The sequence below is a fragment of the Branchiostoma belcheri genome, unplaced genomic scaffold (assembly GCF_001625305.1).
Source record: "Branchiostoma belcheri isolate BF01 breed outbred unplaced genomic scaffold, Haploidv18h27 scaffold1, whole genome shotgun sequence".
NCBI lineage: Eukaryota > Metazoa > Chordata > Leptocardii > Amphioxiformes > Branchiostomatidae > Branchiostoma > Branchiostoma belcheri.
In genome coordinates, this window is record NW_017802379.1 from 9,242,021 (window position 1) to 9,268,242 (window position 26,222).

The 26,222-nt window shown below is 42.1% G+C and overlaps 3 protein-coding genes and 1 pseudogene across 5 annotated transcripts; 1 reads left to right on the forward strand and 3 right to left on the reverse strand.

Moving 5' to 3' along the window:
- Positions 1-9,190, reverse strand: part of LOC109478938 — a 15,198-nt pseudogene extending 6,008 nt beyond the window's left edge.
- On the forward strand, positions 2,173-4,834 carry LOC109483729 (sulfotransferase family cytosolic 2B member 1-like). The gene is made up of 6 exons (XM_019786837.1): positions 2,173-2,317; positions 3,025-3,227; positions 3,340-3,472; positions 3,846-3,940; positions 4,293-4,446; positions 4,725-4,834. Exons 1-6 carry the CDS (start codon positions 2,173-2,175, stop codon positions 4,832-4,834), a joined length of 840 nt encoding a protein of 279 aa, XP_019642396.1.
- Positions 9,191-10,341: 1,151 nt separating the features above from the next.
- Positions 10,342-14,103, reverse strand: LOC109471418. Its single transcript, XM_019770748.1, has 4 exons — positions 13,329-14,103; positions 12,642-12,822; positions 11,953-11,978; positions 10,342-10,808 (listed from the first exon to the last, which is right to left on the reverse strand). Exons 1-4 carry the CDS (start codon positions 14,101-14,103, stop codon positions 10,342-10,344), a joined length of 1,449 nt encoding a protein of 482 aa, XP_019626307.1.
- Positions 14,104-18,961: 4,858 nt separating this feature from the next.
- LOC109479625 (collagen alpha-5(IV) chain-like) lies at positions 18,962-26,210 on the reverse strand. Of its 3 annotated transcripts, XM_019781793.1 has the most exons (6): positions 26,135-26,175; positions 25,845-25,878; positions 22,565-23,682; positions 21,768-21,939; positions 20,940-21,051; positions 18,962-19,486 (listed from the first exon to the last, which is right to left on the reverse strand). In XM_019781793.1, exons 3-6 carry the CDS (start codon positions 23,649-23,651, stop codon positions 19,061-19,063), a joined length of 1,797 nt encoding a protein of 598 aa, XP_019637352.1. In that variant the 5' UTR covers positions 23,652-23,682; positions 25,845-25,878; positions 26,135-26,175; the 3' UTR covers positions 18,962-19,060. The 3 variants fall into 3 exon arrangements, with proteins under 3 accessions (XP_019637352.1, XP_019637277.1, XP_019637207.1); XM_019781718.1 differs by lacking the exon at positions 25,845-25,878 and having other exon boundaries at positions 26,135-26,210; XM_019781648.1 differs by having other exon boundaries at positions 25,845-26,196.
- Positions 26,211-26,222: the final 12 nt, after the last annotated feature.

Consider the following 26,222-nt stretch of genomic DNA (forward strand, 5'->3'; position numbering starts at 1 on the left):
AACGAGGCATATATAAAACGGTGACGATCTTCCCCCACCAACCTCTGCTTGGAGAGTAGAGCTAAGGCAGCCTTTTCCGTTTCTTGAGTGCCTCCGCCGTCCGGTTTTTCTCCAAGTCGTCTCTGCTGGCTCTCTCTACTTCCCGGACTCTCTTGTTGGTCAGTTTGTTTCGGACAGCTTTTCCGGTGGCCGTGTACACCCTTGGGGAATGGGGTTGCGTTGATTTGATTTGGTGATGGGTTGATTGTAGGCGTTGGTAGTGATCTTACTGCAATATATGAATATATGACATGGTCAAATTCAAGGTAGGACAATGTTTTACGTTTGGATAGGTCATTTATGTATAGCAAGCCAACACTGTAGTGCAATGTAAATGACACCTGTTTTGTATATTGAATTAACATGTGACCTTGACCGTTGGTCACTGCGGTGTGGTGCCCCCGGCTATGTGAGTAGCTCGGTCCTTGTGTTCCAATGTCCTTGGTGAGTAGGCACGTGACCATCAGGGGCTTATGTACAGTATAAAGGAGCAACAGTCTGTCAGACTTCAACAGCCCAAGGCATAAACCACCTGGTTCCTGATTGTGAACTACCTATAAGGTAAGTCATAACGCTTTAGATATCTTGTTAAGTTTATAGACTGTTGAAATAACACACTTGTCCCTGTACAGTTGTCACAAATTCCACCCCTAGTCCTGTTGTGGTTTTAGTAAGCTAGATAATACACCCGGGTCACCCCTCAGGCTCTATACATCATGTACTATAGTCCATGAATAAGCAACCTTTCCAAGTAAGCCACGCAAGGTAATATGAACCTCTTCTCCACCGGACCCGAGAGTTGAGCATACCTCCTGTACCCTACTAACCCTCAAGATCAAACTGAAGAGAGCACTACAATCATTGTAAGCGTGTCCTGAACAACTCCAAAGCGTATACAATACATCAAGTCCATTTGGACTGGGAATCAGACAAACGTTAACAGCTTGGGTTAATTATCAACTAGAGTTCCCCGATCTCATACCTTCGCCAAATGATATTAATCTTTATGACTGACAAATAATAGATAAGATTATTCCCCCCCTGATTTAAGAAATAGGAACCTAATTTTCATGAATTATATCATTTTATCATAATCTCAACCAAAAAAACAGTCTTATATTAACAAACAATGCATTCTAGCATTTCCAAATAAATTATGCAAATGAGGTCCTGATTTGAATAAATTATGTTTAATGATGTTCACCTCAATTTAACTTTCAAATACCACAAGTATGAAATTCCAGGCAGTTATCATTACATAATTATAACATTTTCTCATTAATTATGCAAATTAGGTCATTATTAACATAATCAATATCTTCCTGTGTTTCTCTCGTTGTCAATTACCAATGTCACAAGCTTTAATTGTCCTATCATGGAATGCAGCTGATTTATAGAATTTCCCCATAAATTATGCAAATTATATCCATATTTGCATAATTGTCACATAATTATATGAAGGATCACGTAAGCTACCTACATACCGAAAATCACGACGATCCGTCAACCGGTTCTTGAGTTATCCCCTTTTGAATATTTTCAAGAATATATCGCTGCAGTTCCAGAGCAAGCCGCTAGGGGGCCTAAACTCACATCACTTCTTCCCCAGCACAAGAGCTACCTACCATCTAAATTTCATCACCCTAGCATGTCTAGATCATGAGATATCAAAACCGGAAGTTCAGCTGCAGTACCATAACAAGCCGCTAGGGGGTCCAAAATCTAATCATTTTGAGGTCTCATCAAGACCTACCCACCTTCCAAGTATCAAGACAATCCATCAAGGCCTTCTTAAGTTATCGTGTTGACACACACACACACACATACACGAACGCCCCTGAAAACATAACCTTCTTGGCGAAGGTAATTAACTGTTGATGTAGAAAGTATAATGAGTGTGTTATCGTTACTATAGGTCGCGACGTTCTTGCGGAAGGATAGAAATACGTATGGACACTTTAAAGGGATATGACACTAACCTTCGACGTTCGCAAATACATGTGCATGTATACGTAATTCTTCCCTGATGGTGCTTTTAAGCAGTTAAATATTAAGTCTAAAAGCACTTCGCAAGGGCACAATGATATGTACAGGGATGGTAATGGTTGTCTTTTCGGTCGTGTTGTACTCAGCATGGCGTTGTCGAAACAGCGACCTCCCTACGCGGAATACAAGGGTATACTGTTCACAAGTATAGTTCCAAGGGAAAGCCTGGAAGCCATGAAGACTTTTGAGATACGTGACGGTGATGTGGTGATTGTAAGCTACCCCAAAAGCGGTAGGTGTCGCTGTAAAATGACTGTACATGAATGCGATTCACGGAAAACATACACTTAGTATTTTTAATTGCCAGATTTTAAGTTTCCATTTAACAGTTAAATGTCATTTACCTCTAGCTCTATTGTATCTTCCAAGCTGTGTAGGGCATTTTTTATGTATATGTCACGGGAGATTGGAATCCAGGGCAATCTGGAATTGTCCGAGAGAAGATAGGAATTCTGATAGATTAATAGATTCTCCTAGGAGATCTTACAACTGCAGGGGATCTATAAATCCTAGGAGAATCTGGAATTGTCCTCGGAAAAATCAGAATTCAAATCTCCCGTAGGACATGGAATTCCAGATTACCCTGAATTCCAGTAACCCCTGTAACATGTACATATTTTTTTCTCGAAACATGCTTCCTAGAACAATTTGGCAGCTAAGACATCATAATGACAATAAAAATATGTCAGTGGCCAGAAGGAATTTTAGAACGATTTAGTTGACACCTGCATTTAACCTGTCTTTCAATATCACATCTTGAAACTAATACTGAAGGTAATGGGTTTTTTAAATACAATTCTAGGCGTCTGTTTTGAATGTTCAAACAGTGTATGTATGGTTTCAAGTAGCACTGTGATTAATGAACAATTAAACATTGTTCCAAAAAAAGCATGCAATCACGTAAATATCAGAAACATCAACTGTTATACTTTCTACAAGGTTTCAATTGGATGTACGAAATTGTGCACAAGATTCTTGGTGGGAAGAAAGAAAACTCATCGCCGATAGGACCTGAGTTTTGGCCTCCAGGACAAGAAGAACCCTACTACATCCAGCTGCGGAACATCCCAGCTCCTCGGCTGATGGGTTCCCATCTACAAATCCAAATGGCTCCTCCAGGCTTGGCGGATCCAAAAACCAAGGTTTAGTTCAGTCAGGATATTTTTGTTACCTCAAAACATTCTTGATTTACTTTGTATTACTTGTTGCTAAAAAGTACATTTTAAATCAATATTGGCCTGTAACTCTCCATAGGTGAAAGTCATTGTCGTCATGCGGAACCCTAAGGATGTTTGTGTGTCCTACTACTACTACCGGCAGAAAAATCCGATTTTAAAGCCTCCAGAATCTTGGGAACAGCACTATAGGGACTTTCTGGAAGGGAAAGGTCAGTTGTTGTTTTTTTTAATCAGGGACATACTAGTACAGACATGTATTATACTTCAAACACGTACAGAAGCGCGGATTCAAAGAAAACCGCTCCTTTAAATTAAATAATCTCACACTTGAATCATAAAATGTTTCCATCGATATCGACTAGGAAGACATGATGAGGCTAACTCACTTTGCAAATCTCCAATCACGCCAAGGGTGCTGTTAATGTGGTTTCCAATTTACAAATCCTAAATTTCAAGTCAATACATTGATCTAAAGTAACATGACTCAAACTTGAAAAGTTGTCTTTTAAGCGAATATAATAAAATTTACATTTCCCTGAGTCTCTACCCTGGCATAAACATGTCAATCCCTTTTCATCACAGTACCCTTTGGTGACTACTTTGACCACGTGCTGGGCTGGTGGCAAATGGAGAAAGACCCTCACTTCCTTTTTGTCAAGTACGAAGATATGAACAAGGTACAGGATGTGTATTACATTATATGTAACGTACTCACGGGCGTATCAAATGAGCAAAAAAATATATAGAATATTATCAACATCTTTGGGATTAACTGCCATCAGTATCAATACGCAGGTTCACAATTACGAGTGCGCGTGTAGTGTCACAGGTGCGCTCCACAGATGGACAAACAAAACCCGTCAGACCACGCTTTATACATGTCCAGACGTACTTTGTTTAAGTCACAGTATTCAACTTTGACCTATTACCCACAATGCTTCACACCACGCATGCGCAGTCACAATTGTGGACGACATATTTTGCTCGTTGCAGCAAGGAGGTTAAACGTCATTTTAACCTTGTTTGCAGGATTTTTGCTCGGCGGTGAAGACTCTAGCAGCCTTCTTGGAGAAAGAACTGACTGAAGAAGAGCTGGCCCGTGTGCTGACCAGTTGCAGTTTGGAGTCAATGCGAAAGACGTTGGCAGAATCTGAAACGTGGAGAAAGGACGTTGTCAGGAAAGGTAAAAAAAAGATCGATGTTTCTGTTGAATTCATGTTCACTTTGTCGAAATTACTGCACATCGAAAGAAATGTCTTTCCTCCTTTGACCGAACGATAGGAGAGAGAATCTTGATCTTGCCTAGTCTATGCTATTCATTATTATTCATATTACACGTAATCGCAACAAGTTTTGTGATATTTCGTACTCATGCTGTAGTTGCTTAGTGTTTTTCTAGTTGAAGACAAAAATCGACATAAAACAGGGTGTCATGACAATTACCTTCTGTCTCCTGCCAAGGTATCGTTGGAGACTGGAAGAACCACTTCTCGGCCGAGGAGAGTGAAAAGTTTGACGAAAAGTACCGCAAACGGATGGAAGGTTCAGGGCTGGAGTTTGAGTTCGAGTAGCTGGATAAAATCTTGTACATCCAAATAGAATGATGGTATCAATAACTAGAGTTCGAGGTTTGCCTTTATGGCTAAGAAATTATATATTAATCCCCCTGATTGTGCAAATAGGATCCTATATTGCATCAATTATATATGTTGATCATATTCTACACCAGAAGACAGTCTTATCTTATCAAAGAATGGCATTATAGTATTTCGTCATAAATTATGCAAATGAGGTCCTTATTTGAATAAGTTATGTTTAATTATGTTCACCTTAACAACATAACTTTCAAATATCCCAAGTATGAAATTCCAGGCAGTTACCACTATGTAATTATAACATTTTCTCAATAATTATGCAAATTAAGTCCTCATTTGCATAATTGATATCTGCCTGTATTTCTGCCGTTCTTAATTACGTATGACACAAGCTTGAATAGTCCAATCATGGAATGCAGCTGATTTATAGAATTTCCTCATTGATTATGCAAATTACATTAATATTTGCATAATTGTAATATCATTATGTCAAGCATCACTTCAGCTACCTACATGCCAAAAATCACGACGATCCATCAATCGGTTCTTGAGTTTCTTCAGCCTTTAAACATTTTTTCAACTAACGCCCCTGCAGTTCCAGAGCAAGCAGCTAGGGGGCTCAAACTCGTGTCACTTCATTCCCTACCCAAGAGCTATCTACCATCTAAATTTCATGACTGTAGCACGTCCAGATCACGAGATATCAAAACCGGAAGTTCAGCTGCAGTACCATAAGAAGCCGCTAGGGGGACCAAAATCTAAACAGTTCTAGCTCTCATCAAGACCTACCCACCTACCAAATATCAAGACAATCCATCCAAGCCTTCTCGAGTTATGCTGTTGACAGACATACAGAAAGACACACACACACAGACACACGGCCAGCAAAACATAACCTTCGTCAATTCTTGGCGAAGGTAACAAGAGATCTGAGATTCTAAACCTCCAGTATTCTACGGTATATCTAATGCATAATGTTGAAAACGGCTGCTGACAATTTCAGACAGCAATGTTACCAGTAAGTAGTAACATTATATGACAAAAAGAAACTTTATTTTAACAAAAACGAAAACGGCTTGAACAAACAAATTAACAATGTTAACATAATAAAAACTGTAAAAGGCACCTATTACTACTTTTCTCATACATATGTACTTCAAAACCAGAGATAAGGCTATATAGTAAGTACCTAGGCCTGTTGGCTCTATTGCTACCAAATATACTGGATACAGTAGTACTAATAAACTAACAGCACTAGCCCTCACTTATCCATTTTCAACTACCAACAATGATCTATATGGCAAAACAAAAGGATAAAACTGTATGCTATCCTAAAACATCTCTACAGTCTAACCGATATAAAGGTAACAAGGTAATATTGGATGGTAATCCATCTAAGAACAGAAAAAGTCCTGCTCTGTAACAGGGGAACTAGGTAAGATTAGGCTGGATATACATGCATCACTTTACATCCTCTGTATCTTCTATATCAGTGCAATTTTAATGCTATAATGCCAGGCAGGGAATGCTACAGTGTACCACACACAAAAATGTTTTCAAAGAACCGGCGCAGTACCAATAATAAAAAATATTTTGACAGTTTCCCACAATCACTCTTACTCGTGATGATTTCTTGTAGAACATGAATTTCCCACATCAGGGTCCATCTTTTTACCATGACGGCCTTCTCGCAAGTTTAGGCATTCTAAAATCTTGAGAGTTTGTACTATACTCACACTATACTAGTACTTTCATCCCTACCTCACTGTGCAAGCAAAGGGTTTTAAATCAGCCAGTTCACTACCGTTCATCAAAACTGGTTCTGTACTCCTCGCACTTGAAAGGTTTCTCACAAGTGAATCCGCATGTGTTTCTTTACACTACTCAGCTTACAGAACTGCCTGCTGCACTCCTCACACTTGTAGGGTTTCTCCCCTGTGTGAGTCCGCATGTGTTCCTTCAGACTATCTAGTCGACTGAACTGCCTGCTGCACTCCTCACACCGGTAGGGTTTCTCCCCTGTGTGAGTCCGCATGTGTTTCTTCAGATGACCCTGTCGACTGAACTGCCTGCTGCACTCCTCACACCTGTGGGGTTTCTCCCCTGTGTGAGTCCGCATGTGTTCCTTCAGATAATCTAGTCGACTGAACTGCCTACTGCACTCCTCACACCTGTAGGGTTTCTCCCCTGTATGAGTCTGCATGTGTCTCTTCAGACCAACCAGCTGACAGAACTGCCTGCTGCACTCCTCACACCTGTACGGTTTGTCCCCTGTGTGACTCCGCATGTGTACCCTCAAATTACACAGGTGATTGAATTGCCTGCTACACTCCTCACATCTGTAAGGTTTCTCCCCAGTGTGAGTCCGCATGTGACTCTTCAGATGACTCAGATGACTAAACTGCCTGCTGCACTCCTCACACCTGTAGGGTTTCTCCCCTGTGTGAGTCCGCATATGGCTCTTCAGACTCTGCAGCTCACTGAACTGCCTGCTACACTCCTCACACTTGTAGGGTTTCTCCCCAGTGTGAGTCCGCATATGGCTCTTCAGACTCTCCAGCTGACTAAACTGCCTGCTACACTCCTCACACTTGTAGGGTTTCTCCCCAGTGTGAATCCGCATGTGACTCTTCAGATTACTCAGCTGACAGAACTGCCTGTTGCACTCCTCACACCTGTAGGGTTTCTCCCCAGTGTGTGTCCGCATGTGGATCTTCAGACTCTCACAGATGACTAAACTGCCTGCTGCACTCCTCACACCTGTAGGATTTTTTGCCAGCTACCCTGTTGGCAGATCTCCCTTTTGATCCTCTATTGATGTCATCAGAGCCACTGATATTTGTCGCCATGATAACGAAAGCTGAATTCACCTCTACAGTCCTGGAGTAGAAGGATAAACCATATTTAATTTTAACAGTTTCTGGCTTTGGTAAACATAAATCATGATTGATAATGAAATGGATGATCTGAACTGAACTGAATAAAAATGAGACATTTAGATGAAGAAAGTACTAGTATACAGTCCCAAAATCTGCAAAGAAAAAAGCAAGGCCTACTTGCAAAATTTGTTGCTAGATAGATTAAGTTTAATGCCCTATCAGTTTGTGTGAGCCTTCATTGAGAAAATTCAAATGTGTCTGCTGGCTGCTTTCCATAAGTATCGTCGTCGCCAGTCATCCTCAACAAGATGAAGCATGATTCTTCTTCAGTTGCTATACTGCAATGTGGCGTAAACAAGGGGCCTGGGCTCAAGTACGTATGGGGCGACAGTATCATTCTAAGAGTCAAATTATGACAAAGTATCAATTTTCTGATTCAATATCACAGATCCGGTTGTTGTACGTAAAATAATATATTATTACCTGCAAGGTATACTTCAAACAATCAAGTCTTGAAGTGGAACTGCTACAACAAGGCACTGATGTAGGTAGAAGGTAGAACACAGGTGAAGCCTTTGTGTTTTCCCTTTCAGCGGGGTAGGCAGTACTGCTGGACTGTGGAATCCTGTGGAAAATGGAAAACAAAATACTAGTACTATATGTGATTAGATTGGCTGCGTTTCTGTGTATCACCTCGGTCGACAAAGCTTCAACTATAGTAGTTAGTGGATCACCCCTAACTGATAACTAGTAATACCGGTACTACCTGTACAACAGTTATTGAACCTCCCCTAGTCTCCAGTCATTTCCTCCATGATAGAAACCAGATGTTTGGGCGGGAAGATCACCCGAGGCTCATGTAGGGGTTTACTGAAAGTTTAGACGCAAGTCATTTTCCAATTTCAAAATCAAAATTCACGTTTCTCTGCACAAATTAACAACTGACTTTTCAAAAGACAATATTATTTCCTGTATAACAATTGCAAGCATCGATCTCTGCTATCGACGTCTTCAGTTTCAAAATTACGTAACCCCCTCTAGACCTTCTGCTTGGCGCGTCAACAAGAACTTTGTCAAAACAAGAGACATTACACACAAATTTCAAAACAAAAACGACACAAACAAAACAGGCTTCAACGTTTGGGTACCCTTGATGATCCAGACACACTCTATACAGTTGTTGCAGACATAACTTTGTTTACAAACACGATGTCGTTGGTTTTCGAGCCTCCCTTGTCACGTGTGAGACACAAATATTTTTGACTTGAGACAGAACGCAAACAAAAATGTTTAAATACGTATCATTATCCTATAAAAGCGATAACTGTAGAGTAGAGACGCTCTTCGTACGTACCTGAGTTGAATGGACGATATATTCTCAACGAATTAAACCGAAATAGTCTCGTAGAAAGATGAGGAGAAACTCTCGATACTTTCCTACTGCCACCACGACGCGGAGGTTAGAGAATGAGCTCCGCGGAGCTGGAATTTATAATGAGGCAAAGAGGCTGGAGTTTCTTGTTAGTGCTATCCGCGGAGTTTGTATTCGCCACATGTCATTTGCGACAGAAATTTCCCGTTTCTCAGAACAGGGTCTCTTCCACACCTCTTTGTAGACTTATAAATTGTAGAATTTGTGCAAAATATGGCGCTATGTATTGGTATATATGCCACGGGAAAATTATATTCCGGGCTTGGCCGGTCATTGGAGTACCGATTTGCCCTGGGCCAAGCCCTACAAAGTACAGCTTCTCATCGTATTAATAGGCAAGTACTAGTAATATTGCAATATTGCAAATACTGCACTATACACTGTTGTTATATTATCAAAGGAAGTAATAACATTCAAATAGCAGAAAGTTTGATTTATTACATAGCCTGAACAAGGACCTCCTTGGCCTGAACAACAGAAATATGAGCCCGATTCCGACTTTCCAACGGCAACAAGCCAACAGCCAATTGATGGCACAAAATTACACCAATACATTTATGTGACTTGCTTGAACTTTACATGTAACGTTATGTATTATATATCAAGGCTAGTATCTATATGGTATAAGAAGAGCGCCAAATTCAATTTCAATGGATATGTTATACTACTCACATGACGTGTCATTGTTGTTATCCATTTTAAGAAACAAATCTATTGCAACCAATTGAGTTACAGTCAACAGTTGAACTTCAAGTTGTCTGTATTTTGTAACGATTTGTCAGTTACATGTAAGCCTCTGTCACACATAGCCGTTCATGACTCTCTGGTCTTTTCCCGACCATATGGTTGTGAGTTAGTCGTGCCAAGATCCTCTATGGTCGGGAGTTGGTCTAGTCTGCGAGGTTGCCTACGAGTGTCGGAAAGCAATATTTACTAAGTAGGCTTGGATGTGATCAGAGCGAATTGTAGCTACAATAGACTGTACTCCAGCTTACTCCTAATCCAGCGTCGACCTTGGTCGGGGAATGGTCGGGAGCCAATGTCGTGGGAAGGGCCTGGATGTGACATGGGCTCTAGAATGTGAACGGAAGAGTACATACACACGAATGGTGACCGACAACTGCATGGCCACAAACTACGACATTAACAGTCACAGATAACTTCCTTTTCCTTCACACGGTAGAAACAGCTTCATGCACTACGTAAGTCTTGCGAACGGCCGCTACCCCTTCCATCGGTATGACCTCCTCCATTTGTCCCCCATCCCCCTCAGCCTCCCTGCACCGTACACCCTCGCAGCAACCGCTCTTTCTCCCCCGTCTACAGCATCGGTAGTAACACGGCTCTGGCTGCCTATCCGCTAGAAACGTGTAGTGGCGAACTCTCCCCATGTACACCCACCACACGAAACACGTGGACGATATACCCAGGAATATCACAATGGTCACGCTACAGTACACAATCTCGATCCCGAGTTGGTTGGGCCCGGCCAGAAATTCCTTGTAGGCTAGAAGGATTTTCTTGAGTGCCTCTGCCGTCCGGTTTTTCTCCAAGTCGTCTCTGCTGGCTCTCTCTACTTCTCGGACTCTCTTGTTGGTCAGTTTGTTTCGGACTGCCTTTCCGGTGGCCGTGTACACCTGTGGGGCATGGGGGTGGAAAGCGTAGGTTGTGATTTTACTTCAATATATACGCGCATTCATCGTAAGTCGTCGTACGTTTTCCGATCGCAGTGTCTTCAAGCAAGCAGGCTTACCCTGGGTGCCAAACTACTATCGGGGCGTTAGCCGTTTTCCTTCGGCAGACAAGAGCCCTTCGCCCGCCTATCTAAGTTATCGCCACGGAGGAGTTGAGCCCAGGAGAATTTGTCCGGCCCTAGTTCTAGGAAAACGGCTAACGACCCGATACTAGTTTGGCACCCAGGGTAAAGCAGACTGTGACAGCTAACGATCAACGACAATGAGCTAAGGCAGCCTTTTCTGTAAAGACAGCTGAATTATTTTCCAGGGCACATGAACAACCATCCAACATTCCTCTCCTCCTCGATTTGCGGCCGTACGGCGTTCGCAAGACGACATTAGTTAAGACCATACAAAAGTCTCTGTACTTTTTTTGTTGTGTCAATAAAGAATCTATGACACTATATCAAAGACTTATGCTAGCCCGTGTTATAGCCCGTGTTATATTTAGGATACCTAAGTATAAGTTTTACTATACCTTCTTTGTACTATGTTTAATTGTCGTGCAAATAAGCTGTACCCAATGCAAGCACCAAGTGTTCACTTTACACACATACATCCTTCGGAGAAGTGCCCCAAATCCAATATTTTGTTAATCAGTGGAGTTTAGTTGGACAAGAGAGAGTTAATTTATTCTTAACCACATAAAACATGGTGTTTATTGACCTGAATTACTGATTAGCCTGGCGACGCATAATGGTTATGCCAATGTGTACTAGAATGTAGGACACTTACTATAGGCCTGGTCATATTCGTAGTACGATCGTTGTACGACTGCGAACTGAGAGCATTCTTGTGATAGTCGTGCATGTGTAGTATATAAAACATTCAGTTGTCTCGTTGACGAAAATGTTGTCTTAGATCTTTGTGGGCGGTTAGTTCTGAAGTCTGCTTGGAAATGTCGACTCATCAAAATCGTGGCCGCGTCGTTTTTCAAAACTAGTTGTTCCCATTCCAAAATTCCCAGATTCGGACGTTTAGGCAGCTTAGCTTACAGCTAGCTTAAAGTAAGTTTGCAAACTCAAGTATGAGTTTTCACAAATCGATTTGAATTTTCCATATTTTCTCTGATCCTCAGAAACCAATACATTTGCAGTACTGCCACCGATTAATAGGAGCCGCTTTTGGGGATGAATGAAGAGCTATCTACTCAGGCAAAGCCTACCTGTTTGTTTGCGGCACAGTAGGTGATGACGACTCCCTCATCGCAGTCTCCTGGCTTCCAGGCTCGCCCCAGGAGGGACCAGGCGAACCGGATGAGCGCGTGTTGGTCTTGTTCACTGACGTGACAAATAAAACAACAGGTCATCATCAAAAAACAGCAATTCCTTTCCATACCGCTCTTTCTGTGGACATGTCTCTCTTTGAGTCCCTTTCTCTCCCTCTTATACACACTCGCGCGCGCGCGCACACACACACGCACGCGCGCGCACAAACACACGCACACACCACACACACACACACACACACACACACACACACACACGCGCGCGCGCGCATACACACACCGACACACACACACAAGCGGACCTTTCCTTGGTGCTGAACACTATCCACACACTCGCGGGCATACACAAATACGCGCACACACAGAGAGGGGGAGAGACACCAGCAAGCAGACCTTTCCTTGGTGCTGAACGTCATCCACACACTCGCGCGCATACACACAGACATATTCCTTACACATATCAACTCTTCTCTAGTCTTCCAAGTCCAAATCGCTCCTTTTGACTTACATGTATTCCTTCTCCAGGTCGAAAACCAGGGCCACCGCTATTTGGTACCCATGGAATTGAGGAGACTTGTTGTCAGTGTTATTTGAATCCTCATCGTCTTCCAATTCTTTCACATCTTTAGGAGGACACGGAGTTGCTTCTATGCTCGAAACGTTGAGGACGATGTTTTCAATGTCGTTGGCTGTAAAATTTAAGGGCAGAGATATTGTATAAGATATGACATATGATGCGTGTATTAAAAGGATTTCAACTATAATTTCGAAGGGGCATTGTGTAACTTTTTGCACCAAGAATTGAAATATTTTAATTGTAAAAATCTTTGTGTTTGTAATTCACTTCCACTTTTCAATATATTCATGCTATAATCTCACATTTCTGACATTTATGGTTCGCGCTGACAGCGATATCAGGCGTACTTATTTTGTCGTACCACCACAAATACCAGAATGTAAACAAACATGGCTGACAACTTTTTTTCCAGTTTTTAAACACACTCGTAAGGCGTCATATGCATATTTTGGCACCTCCACTTCCTGAACGGCACTTTTTTGCAATGGAGTAGCTATAGGGTTGATTCAACTTACTTTGTAAAGAAATGACCAGAAAATTGGCTTTTTTTATCATCCTCATGTTATATAGTGTAGCTTTAATTTAACGAAAACTACAACGTAAAAAGTTGACAATAACCTTCTGATTTGGTAAGTATCCTATTGGGATCGCAGAGCCAGGAGGGCCCGGGCCGCCCACACCGCTTGAAGTCCGTCTGCGGGTGCGGGTACTGCTCCACCCACCATTTAGTGACGTTGGCCCGGCAGGGACAAGCACGGTCCGAATAAAGGGCTTGCTTGTAGCTCGTATCGTCTGGAACTGCAGTGTAATCTTGATTCTGGGAGCTACCATTTTTGAGCGGGAGGTTTAAACGTGTTGGACCATTTTCTTTCTCCTTTAGTTCGGTAAATTCATCCTCAGTAACCAACATCGTATCAGGTTTGATGTACACAATGTCACGATCTTCAAGCACGGTCATTTTGTTCTCGTCAAGTGGTCCCCCCTGCGGGGAGAGTGGAACCGTCCACTGGCGGCGGCGCCCGTCACCACCTGGTTGCTGGGTGTGGCGGTTTCCATGGTTTCTGTTTCTCGTCCAATAGTGGCGCCTTCTGTGGGGAGTTTCCTGTCGCCCCTTGGTCTCGTTTGGGTCTTCTGAATGAGGGGTTGCGGTTTTTCCGTCGTCCCACGACTTCTTCCTCAATAGTTCTTCGAAAGACCACTTTTCTTTCGGTAGGTATTCCTGTATGACTACACGGGGTGTGGTCGCATTGAGGCGGTCACTTTGAGTGTCAATAGTTTCTTTTGTGGAACTACCCGGTAATAACTGAAGAGTGACCTCTACAGATGACCCTCGATTGCCATAGAGGAATAGAACCAGGATAGCCACGTGTAATATGTTTTGCTTGATCCCCATATTGATTCTGCAGTGTAGTAGTGGACTCTGCAAAAAAGAAATTGGAGATTAGCGTGAAAGTTATCTGATGCCTGAGTTGCTACATTGTGAAATTTAAACTGTTCTCCAACTCAAAAAGAATTTTGACATCGGAATTCTTGACACCGTACACCGTGAAGAGAGCCATCTACATCAGGGCACGCTAACATTCTCTCAACCGAGACGGGGGGCGCTTCCGACTTCCGATGAAGTGGTGACGCCACACATGCAGAAAAAAACACGTGTCTACAGCACTTGGGTCAGATAGCTGATGAAGACCGACAGACTCGGTCAAAAATCTGGTGTGTCCAAATTATTTTTTGAGTTGGAGAACTGTTTATTATTAAGAAATAGGAGATTTTAGAATTCTGATATATCAGTGATAAGAACTACTACAAGTTTGGATTTTCGTAGCCTTACAGTCCACAGACCTCGTCTGTGTGATGTAATTTGATTGTTGAGGTATTTCCACCACTTCCCATACCACCCACTTACTCCTACCCAGCAGCGCATGCTGGTTCACCTTAATTTAGGCGTAATCAATCAACTGTCAAAATCGCCTCCCACCCACCATGTAACGGAAGCTATTTAAACAGACAATTCGACAAACAAACCCACGATTCAGCCATTCAGCCAAACAATATTCCCATACCCAGTAAAAAAGCACGTTTGTGATCTATATCACAACTTACGACGCCTAGGAAAATTGGGAACCCTGCCAAACTTTCCAAACTATATTATCGGAAAACCTGTGTTGGCGATGATATATACTCGTAGCTAGGTGACGAAGAAAGCGTAACAGTTCTCGACAATAAATGGGGATTTTTACTAGGACAGCTCATTGAGCTAAATTAACGCTTAGGGCGCTACACTGTCAGTCTAACTGACTCTTCCCATGGCACTAAGACGTCTCCCTCAAGGGAATCTTCGAGGAAACCTTGACAACTGATGTCTTAACTCACCTGGATTCCTTCATAGACCCACGGTTGCCCCTGTCTTGTTCCCTACACCAAGCTACAGGTTGAAATCGACAAGTCGCAGTGACAGAGGGTTTTCCATCGGGCGCGATCTTCACTCCAGTCCCGCACAGAACCAGACACGTATGCTGCGAAATGAATTATTTAAGTGACGACATTCTTTTGGCACGGTGGCCCAAGAAATGGCTTTCCCAGGGTAGAGAGCTCTCACGGAAAATATTGCCAGCGACAATGTTCCCACCAGTCTAAATCAACCAGAAGACGTGAACATGTATCATAGATCGAAGAGCGACAACAACACTGGTAAAATCACGCCAGAAACATCTAAAAATCTATCGTTGGAGCCTGTCCAGCAGACTCAAGTCGCCTTTGCCCCGTCAGAAAACTGATTTTACCGCATTATCGTCTGTCTTTGCCTGGCAGAGTGACAGTAGGACGGATCGCTTGTTCCATCGATGGTTGGACATTGATCCTTTTAAATCACGGATGCGAGACGGTTCGCACAACTGGCGTCACGGACAACGCAATAACGACCCGAGCCTTAAGAGCTTTCCTTGGCCGTAATTAAGTTAAACCGGAGCAATTAAGCCAATATCTAACGTCAGTACGCAATCAGGTGCCACCGGGGGAATAGTCATTTTCTGCAATTTGTCGCGCTCTAGTGACGTATGAAGTACATGTACGGAAAGCAAATGAAGTGAGGTGCTCTACCAAGTCGATAGCCTGTCTCGTAGTATAACAAGCTATTAACTCAATCACTCCCGCCCCCTCCCTCACCCCAGATCGTTTGAGCAGAGCGACGGAGCTGGTGGATGTTGCCCATAGGGTGTAATTATTCTGTTGGTCGCCAGGTGGCTTATTTAAACTTCCTTGCTGAAAGCAAATGAAGTGACGTGCCGATAGTTTGTCTCATAGTAACTCAATCACTCAACCCCCTCCAGTTAACAAGAAATCAGAGATGTGAAAATATTACTTTTTGTGACTTTTGTTTTATTAAATTCAATGTGGATTTCTCTGTCTACATCTGTGCATTTCACATCCATCCTTCTACTTAACTTCGAATTTCTGTGTCTGACTTTTTGTGGTCATCACTTCCTTCCAACTTGACCTTAATGTCAATCTTCTGTGATCAGATCCCATACCTCCCTTTCTGCCACTTAACTACTTTCCAATAACCAGACACAAGCACATGAACACACACACACACACACAAACACACATGAACACACACACAAACACACATGAACACACACAATGAACACATACACACATGAACACACACACACACACACACTGAACACATACACACATGAACACACACAATGAACACATACACACATGAACACACACACAATGAACACATACACACATGAACACGCGTGTGCGCGCACACACACACACACACACTGCCTATGTTCTCGGAGGTAACAAAACAATACACAATAAAAAGCACGCCAACATAGAATAATGAAAGTGATTTATTTATACACTTAGTAAAGTAGCTAGTTTAACATGTGCAACATCTTTAGTCAACTATATAAGTTTGCATTGCAGTTGCATTAGATGTTGTTATACTAATTATATCAGATACGTAAAGCTCCACTTTTTCACACTAAGTGATATATTTTGTTAATATATAAATATACTTAAACGTTGACAAAATGATACCTAAAAATGTTACGTCTACTAGTTTGTCTGGCTATAGAGTAGAGTAATATAATACTAGTATATTGTTTGATATTAATATACTTGGCACAGAAATCCAATGTAGATTTCTACAATTCTTTCCATCTTACAATTGAAAACACCAACCAATCCTATGATACACTTCAGCAACAAAACACGTATCAGAATGACAATACATAATAAAAGTAAAACTTAACATACCTTTAGGCAACTCCAGGTTTTATCATATTTAAAAGAAAGTATGCTACATTGGTATTTCAACATAGAAACAGAGTTTCATGGCAAAGTTTAAACAGAAACACACTGTTTCAAGCAGTGGCTATAGCCAGATGTAAGTTTTCCTTTAAGTAGACCCTTTGCTAAATCTTCACTTCAAAATATCTGAGAACCAAGGAAACATAATTACAGTGTGCAAATTACTACTTCTTCTAATTGAGTATTACAAAACATGATGTTCATTTCATTAAATGTAAATGTAGTAAGTATAGTTTCCCTGTACATATATATGTTGGTAGAGATTGTGGTCTGGTAGAATATTGCCGATTCTACAGGTAATATTCGTGATCAGGACCAAGAAATGTGTTATGGAAGGAATGGGTAGTCTCCCAATTATAAATCCATTGATCTAAACAGACATGTATCAAAGTTGAAAAATTCTGACTGTCTTATACATGTAGAAGTATCTTAAGATTTACAGACTCTAATCGGGATCTCTTTTTACCAGTAGAATCCATGATTGTACTGGTTGCATGCCCGTTGCCAGGATTTGGAATGCTTGAGGGACCAGCGAGCGCCGAGGGAACCAGGTTTCTAGGGGGATGGGGGGGGGGGGCATGCTCCCCCGGGGAAATTTTGAAAAATGAACCTTCTGAAATAGAAATTTCTTGCATTTTTTAGAGGATTTTAGAGGATTAACTTTTTTCAATGACAAAGTGAGCAGTTTTCCTACGATTCCAGCCTCACTGGTGACACGAATCAGTCCATCTTTTAAAGAAAAATCTTGGACCTTTAGATAAAAAGTGGACCGAAAAGTGGACCTTTGACTTTGAGCCTTGTGGGGGGTTCGTCCGAACCCCCCCTGGCTACAGGCATGGGTTGAGATCCTGATTTCAATTTCTGTCGACAGAGACTTCGACCATGATCTCTGCCAAGAAAATCAGTGTAGATGTAGATTTTAAATACCTTGAATGAAATGTTCTGTTATGTCACAGTTAGTTTTACCGACTATAGTGTCATGATGTTCTACCCTTTTCATATATGGCTAATGGGATAGCCTTGGTAGAACATATACAATGGATAATATATATATATTATGCTGTGGTCAAACCATTAAAATAAAATAAAATGAAAATAAAAGTGTTAATGCACCTTTGGGCAAAAGTAAACATACATTGTGTACATGCAACTATAACGAAAAAAAATGTTAGGGCAAGATCAGCACTTTTCCTGAGAACGCAAAACAACAAATAAACAAACAAGTAACGAGGTATAGACAGTACTTTCTTCTTCCTTCCAAAAATTTGTACAGTCCTTGATTATATATATGTAGTTAGCCAGTGACATGTTAATGTTGGTTTATACCAGCAACATTTCAGAGAGGATATTATGATGGAATATCAGTAGTCCACAGTACAACTGTGCCACTCTGCTATATACTCACCCATGCTCACCACTTTTTATGCACTTTTCATACACTGCCCTGCAACATGTAGTGCATATAAGGTATACCTGTACCAAACTTCACACAAGAAGACATCTCCAAGCAAATCTTTGGGGGAAAAGTTGTAATGTTTTATGACTGGCCCCCAAGAACTGATAGTCCCCAAGGATCTGCTTGGAGGTTAACATAGTGTGTCAAACTGCAACAAATAATGCTGTGTACCTAAACCCACATTTAGGTTCAGGTCCAGATTCAAGTCCAGAGGTTTAGGTTCAGTTCCGGACTCATAAGTACGGACCTAAACCCACGGCATATACAAAATTGCATGTTGGCAACATTGCAATGTTATTTTGGAAAAACTTTGGCCACATAACATGGAGGCCGACATGCCTCAATGTTTTCTTCATTTTGCAGCACAGATTTTGCAATCTTTTGAGGGTTTTAAGTGGTTTGGAAAGAAAAGGGGTATGTGACATGTTTTTTTTTTGTAATAAGTCCAGAATCGGTTCTTGACTTTTAGGCTTTTTTGGACTTGAACCTAAACATTTTTACAAGTCCGGAACCAGTCCAGCGAACCGGTACACAGCACTAGCAACAAACCATTGACTTAACACAGTTACACACTGTACACTGTCTCCATCATAATTTCCTCTTCTGCGCCTTCGTCCGCGTGCCTTCCGCCGCGGGCCCCCTCCTCCCTGCTGCACACGCGCTTCAGTCGCTCCTTACACCCCCGCTTCCCGCGCGCGTCTCTCTCCGCCTGGAAACGGTACTTCCTGTCCCTCCCGATGTACAGGAACCAGACCAGACAAGCCGAGGCCGCCCCGAGGAACAACACGATGGTTAGAGAAGAGTACACCACCTCCATGTCCACCTCTGTGCCTGGTGTACCCTGCAGGATGTGCTGGTAGCCCAGGATGATGTTGGTCAGAGCCTCCATGGTCCGGTTGTTCTCCAGGGCGTCTCTGTTGTCACGGTGAACCTTCCAGACATCCTGGTTGGTCAGTTTGAGCTCGGCGGCGTCGCCACGAGCCGCATACACCTGTAGGTTATACCCAACAATAAAAAACATAGTTTACTGCAGCTGACAGAATAAACATGTGTAACCTTTTTAGAAAATAGTAACACCACTACAAAGAAAATAGTAACACCACTACAAAGAAAATAGTAACACCACTACAAAGAAAATAGTAACACCACTACAAAGAAAATAGTAACACCACTACAAAGAAAATAGTAACACCACTACAAAGAAAATAGTAACACCACTACAAAGAAAATAGTAACACCACTACAAAGAAAATAGTAACACCACTACAAAGAAGATAATGTAGTGGACTGCATCATTAAAATATTGATAATATTGGCTGATTTAAAAGAATGCTGCCTCATGTCCCATCCAAAGGAACATCCCTACCTAAAGCTATAGGCTCGCATTTTCACTTAGGTGAGGAAATATGTGACAAGTGCCTTAGGGACCTGCTAGGGATTCGAACCTAGAACCTTCATATCCTGAGTCAACATCCCTAACCACAAGACCATCTTGCTACCTAACTTAGAGAGTTGTATTATTATATCGTATTATTGTATTGTATCATAGAGTCAAGTCAAGTCTATAGTCAGGTAGGACGTCCATCGTGTTTGGACTGCTCCTTATCTAACTCCTTTTCACCCAACTGTAATGCAGGGTTTGAAGTTCATTTTCGGGAATAGGTGCACTGATGCACCCAACTTAAAAAATTAGGTGCACAAAAATTTTTCTGGGTGCACCCTATAAAACTTGAAATAAAATAGAATGAGTTAAGATTGTCAGCAAAAACTAATTACGTTTTGTTTCTAAAGGAAAGTACTTTTAATAATCATTTTATTATTATTCTGACACTTAGATGTTAAGAATATGATGTATACTTGTCTATTATAAATCTAACATCTAAGATGTAAACCTACAAAAACATTTGGGTGCACTGGCGCATCCAGAGAAATAGATTGGGTGCACAGCTCTTAGGTTGGGTGCACTAAGGTGCACATGCACCCAGTATTTCGAGCCCTGTAGTGGGTTTGTGTGGATGGTCTAAATTTGTTTGTTTGTTTGAACCATTCTGATTTCTTTGATTAAACCAAATTTGATCTGTATTTGACAGGATGGTTGTGACCACCCCCTACATGACCTTGTCCCAGTCTATAGAGCTAATGCTACTGCACGCTCTCTTAGAAAACACCATCTATCTCCATCCCCCCAGCCAGAACAAAAAGACTTCAGAACTGTTTCCTATATCAGTCTATCAGATTCTACAGACTGTAAAATCAGAACTTGTTATGCCTGGAATGTACAGTTTCATATTAGTAGTATGTAAATGTGTGTATGTAATGCAATGTAATGTTATGTGTTTTTTAATGTTATTGATTGTAAATACCAATGTCATTCAGGCAACACTATATACTGTATGTCTGCAATGTTGGTATAATAATAAAGAATGGGAGAAAATTGGACGTACCCTCTGAGATGACTGACAGTAGACCAGCACCACTCCCCCGTCACAGTCGCCCGGGTCCCACAGGTGCAGCAGTACCTGGCTGAACCGCCGGATGGCGTCCCTGTCACGTTCTCTGTTCAACAGGAAAGAAATACCACAATCTTAGCCTTTATTTTTTTTCATACAGAAGTCCAATTGGTGTCACAGCATTGAGTGAACTTTCACAAAGCAACTTTGTCATGTGTGGGTCAAAGTTGCCAAAGTTTCACGTTTGAGTTTGATATGTGTACCAATACTGGGCTTGAAATACTTTTTTCTACATAGCTGTGCTGGTGAAGGTAGCAAATTTTGGTCAAATTGCTGGTAGAAACAGGTTTTCTTGAATCAATACAATGGGAAAGGCTGGGGGAAAATTACAGCAACTGCTTTGAGTGAATTATTTTCTTCTGAACCATTTTGAGGTGCAACTCTTTTCAAGTAACATTAAAAATTACCTGCATCAGACTTATTTATCTGCATCACTTGTTTAGTAAACATGTCAAGTATCTGTATCTGTACAGCCGGAATAACCACCCTTTCGTGTAACACACCAGCTTTGCAGGCACGTGGCACGGCAGCAGCTGGCTACATGGCATGAAGGCATGGCTTTTTCTTGTTCTATTCTGGGCTGGTGTTAGGTACTTAGTAGTTGGTAAGTCCACCAGTTTATCAGTCATTTTGTACATCATGCATAGTGTGGACATTTTTTCTTCTGCCTTCCAGTAACACCCACTGTCGGTTTCTTTTCATTTCCGTAACACTAGCACCTCTTTAATAGTGAGGTTAGTACTCTGTTTTTCAGGCACTTACCCAAACATCTTGACAATGTCAGGAACCAGTGCCACAGCTATGGTGTAGCCGGGGAACTCCGAGGACTTGTTGACAGAGCGCTTCCTCACGTCCCTCTCCGTACGGTGCTGCGGCACGCACGGCGTATCCGTACTCGTGGACACGTTCCCCAGGAGCTCCGACAAGAAGTCAGCTGTATGTCAACAGACAGGCAGTAAAAAGATCAGGTTTATGTGTTACTCATTTGCATACTTGGGAAAGTTCAATGGTCCCCTAATTGAACTTTCCCAAGTATGCAAATGAGTAACACATAAACCCTAATATGATTTGTTGTTGTGGTACCACTGATAGGCTACATCATCAATACTGGACTTGGATTTTTTTCCAATATTGAGAGGGGCTCATTTATGGGTAACAGAATTTCTGTATCATCTTGACTTAAGATATGTTAATTTTGCTAATCAAGTCTTGCCAATCATCTTTCCAGTTCTTGATATTTCTTCGGACAGTAAATTCAATCAAGTGCAGTAAGCAGAGCAGAGAGAAACTGGCACCACTGCTCGTAAATAAGGTTCTTTTGAGAAGCATGCAACACATAATAATCGTGACTACATACAATAGCAAGTTATTATGTTTACCGCAGGAAAACAATAATGTTTTTGCTACGTTTCTTCTTCTCCAAACAGTGACCTCTGACGTGACTGAACCAGACTGTCTCTCACCATGGTAACTGGTGTTGGGTTACATAATGTTGCAATTTTATAGTAGGAGGGATTTAGACTCCTGTCGTTCATCCTCAAACAAACAAGCAAACAAACCATCAGACTCTGTCAGAATACTGTTGGGATCACACAGCCACGAGGCCTGCGGTCTGCCACACTGGACCCACTGGAGCTGGGGGTTAGGGTAGATCTCCACGCTCCACTTGGACGGCAGGGCCGTGCCGGGCGGGATCCCCGGCATCACCACACCCGGAGGCATCCCAGGAAATCCAGATCCAGCGTTGTGTCCCGGAATGGAGAATCCAGGTGGGATCTGTGGGATCCCTGACCCTGGGTTCTGCTGTCCAGGGATGTTGTACCCAGGTGGGATCTCAGGTAATCCGGATCCTGGATTCTGTTGTCCTGGATTAGCATACCCTGGTGGGATCTCAGGTAATCCAGATCCTGGATTAGCATACCCTGGTGGGATCTCAGGTAATCCAGATCCTGGATTCTGTTGTCCTGGATTAGCATACCCTGGTGGGATCTCAGGTAATCCAGATCCTGGATTTTGTCCTGGATTAGCGTATCCTGGTGGGATCTCAGGTAATCCAGATCCTGGATTCTGTTGCCCAGGTATCGGGTAACCTGGTGGGATCTCAGGTAACCCGGATCCAGGATTTTGTTGCCCAGGTATGGGGTAACCTGGTGGTATATCTTGTGGATTCGGGTACATCCCTCCCACAGGCTGGGAACTGTCGGTTGGCTGTCCCTCTCCTCGAGCTGACCTATCAGGGTACAACCCATCGGGCTGGTCTTCCGAAACATCCGACGTCGGCGTAGGATCCTCTGGAACCTTCCGAGCCCCAGAGCCAACGGGAGATCCCGTCATCTTTTCGTAGACCGGGATATCCGGCGCGTCCTGTGTGCCCGTCCCAGCCCTGCCTTGTACCGGGGCCTCCTGATACTTCCCCAGCAAGCTTCCAAGATCGGAACGCGACCTTCCAGTTCCACCACCCAAGCCCTCCACGTCTTCTGGTTTAGGGTTCGTTTCCTGGATATCGTGATGGCGGGAGCCTTTCTTGGGAGTCCCGTTGACCCGCGAAGGTAGGGTGGCCTCGACCGGTTCAAATGAGGAGGTGTATGAGACGAGGCAGCTCAGGAATATGACACAGACAGTGAGAAGGATCCTGTGTACTGCCATAGTTGCAGTGTTCCTGCTACAGTATACTGCCCTGTAAAGTAATACGTCCAGACATTTAAAATTTGTGTATTACAATACATAGCTGGGGAGGAGAGTCAATGTACTTAGCATAAAAAAGCTTGGCTCACATACGACCCTACAATACATTTCATCTTTCATTACTTTGATCAAGCCCATTCTCAAGATATAAAAACATACTAGTATGTCAGCTGATTTGAAGGTAATACTGTATATCTTGAAACATGTTGCAGTGTTATATTTCTTAGTAGGACTCTGGGAAAGGGAGGTTTTCACTGTGTTTTAAATCAGTATATTAGTACAGTAACTAATTTACAAAACCTGAGGAGATATTCTAAAGTAAACAAAATACATTAGCTGAGATGCCAGACTGTTTCCACTGCCTACGTACATTATACATATAATAGTATATCTATCTACATGTAATTAACCTCTACTTCTAGGCATGTGCTTGCAATAAACCTATTGTTGTTCACCTCAGCAAAATTGTACTCATACATAATATATAACGTTACATTAAAGCAGCCAATTGGAACCAAAACACATTATGTTTGATCAGTGTGCTAGTCCAAACTGAAGTTTTTGTCCGTCATCTCAATTTGTTCAACAAAAATTACAGTACCAAAAAAACCGAAAATTTTTAAATCTTGACCCCCTGAACAGCTACACATGTATTTCCTGCATTTTGAGGGGAAAATTTTGCTGGCAGACCGAGCTTAGATTAATGACATCTCTTTCTTTCAATATCTTTAATGGCCATTTTTGTCTGTCAAAGATGACTCAGATTTTTGTCCGTCATGAGCGGAAAAATTCTGTCGAAGGACAGAAAGACGGCCACCAGCTAAAATACTATATGTTTTGTAGCCTGGGTACCAAACCTTTGGTCGGCCTTGGCGATAATTTTTCGGCCCTGGCCTTTACCAAGCAAAGGCGGACCTAGCTGGTTTCCCTGTATCTGCTGACTTCCTGTATTACGCTTGGTCTTCTTTTGAAACCTAAAAACCCCCGAAGCGCGGTAATTGAGGCCTGGTTGGCGGGCCCAAATGCTCTCGGCGCTAAAAGAATAGCGTTGAGCTCATGGCGGTCTGTTACCAGGCTACTATGTTTGATTCAGAACCATGTGACTGGTTTCCTTTGCTGTGCTGGTGAGGTCAGTCTGAAAGGGGAACCAGGCCTTAGCAACAAAGCTATATATAGATCTTGGAGCCTCATTATCATCAAAAGCAGTAACATCTGCTTTCAACAATGGGACAGCTTAGTATTATTGTATATATGAACTATCCCCACCATGCTTTCTTAAAAAAATGATACGGTGACTGTATCATACATGTATATCTGGGCTTGAAATCCTATATATATTTTTTGCAGGTATCACCTACGCCAGACAAATTTTACCTGAATTTAGGATGCATGTATCGTAAACTAAAATGTATCGTAAACTAAAAACGTTTGCCATTAGTATTACACACACTGCATTTGTTATATACTTCTGGTGGTAACAGTCGATTCAGTAAATAAAGATCTACATACACCCTCAAGTACGGTGTAAATAAAAATTTAAAACCCAGTATATGGCCCAGTGCAGGTTAGGTGCAGTGCAGGTTAGTGTTATGTTTGTATTCCTGGCTGCAAGGACGTTATGTATATTGTCCTTGATGGCTGCCATTCGAATGGCCCAAGGTACCGCACAAGTGGTCTTTACAAATTTATGATAAGAGTATTTAAGATCAAGAATTTTAAGTTATCACAATCAGATAATTATTAAAGAATGACTGTTATTAGATTTAATGACATGCCCTTTTAACATGTCCAGGAACTGGCTCTGTTCTTGCACAAAAAAAGCTAGTTTTATTCATGGAGGTACCTCCATGGTTTCATTGTCTGATGTTACTAACTATAGCTTTAATATGCCGTTTTTATAGTTGATCTATTGCACATAATTCGCCGATTCTGTCTAAACATAACGGGTTGCATTTCAGCAGAAAACAATCATTTTTCTGCGCTTTTCCCGACGTCTGGTCGCAATCTATTAACAAAATTTAAAGCCCGGAGTACGTGACTGCATCCATGAAACAAAACAACAAGACCAGTAAAGCAAAATAAGCCCCCCTCCCCACACAATCTGACTTAATTTTTTTGTCGTCACACTGGTTGTTTTTGCGGCGTAAAACTCACCTTTAAACGGCGTTAGCTGGTGTCTTCCTTGCTTCTGATGTGGAAAATTCAGAAATCAAAACACAGACGAAGTATGAAAAATATCAGCAAGGCCGATATGACATAGTAGAAGAAAATGAAAATCATGCTCGGAATAAATTTGCGTGCGACTGAGAGCGTTCAGCTCTTTCGCAGTTCCCCTTTTCAAGCCGGTAACGCGATCTAACCCTCAGCTCACTAACCCGCCACTACCAACTAGAGTATCCTTTGTATTTAACGATAACAAAGGTGTTTAGAAAAGGTAGACTGACCTTCAGGTCATGGGACCGACAGAACGCCAACCTCGGGCCCAGGGCTCTTCGCGAACAGCTCTGGGATCGAGAACTCAAGACCGTGCCA

Bases quoted from the DNA above. Each gene is read 5' to 3' on its own strand.
- LOC109483729 (XM_019786837.1), top strand. From the start codon at position 2,173: ATGGCGTTGTCGAAACAGCGACCTCCCTACGCGGAATACAAGGGTATA. The intron at 3,228-3,339 runs GTTTAGTTCAGT...AACTCTCCATAG, and splicing joins TGGCGGATCCAAAAACCAAG to GTGAAAGTCATTGTCGTCAT. The intron at 4,447-4,724 runs GTAAAAAAAAGA...TCTCCTGCCAAG, and splicing joins AAAGGACGTTGTCAGGAAAG to GTATCGTTGGAGACTGGAAG.
- LOC109471418 (XM_019770748.1), bottom strand. From the start codon at position 14,103: ATGGGGATCAAGCAAAACATATTACACGTGGCTATCCTGGTTCTATTC. The intron at 12,823-13,328 runs GTTATTGTCAAC...TAAATTTTACAG, and splicing joins GATACTTACCAAATCAGAAG to CCAACGACATTGAAAACATC. The intron at 11,979-12,641 runs GTAAGTCAAAAG...TTGGTTTCTGAG, and splicing joins GACCTGGAGAAGGAATACAT to GATCAGAGAAAATATGGAAA.
- LOC109479625 (XM_019781718.1), bottom strand. From the start codon at position 23,651: ATGGCAGTACACAGGATCCTTCTCACTGTCTGTGTCATATTCCTGAGC. The intron at 21,052-21,767 runs GTAAGTGCCTGA...CCTGTTGAACAG, and splicing joins GACATTGTCAAGATGTTTGG to AGAACGTGACAGGGACGCCA. The intron at 19,487-20,939 runs GTACGTCCAATT...TATAACCTACAG, and splicing joins ACTGTCAGTCATCTCAGAGG to GTGTATGCGGCTCGTGGCGA.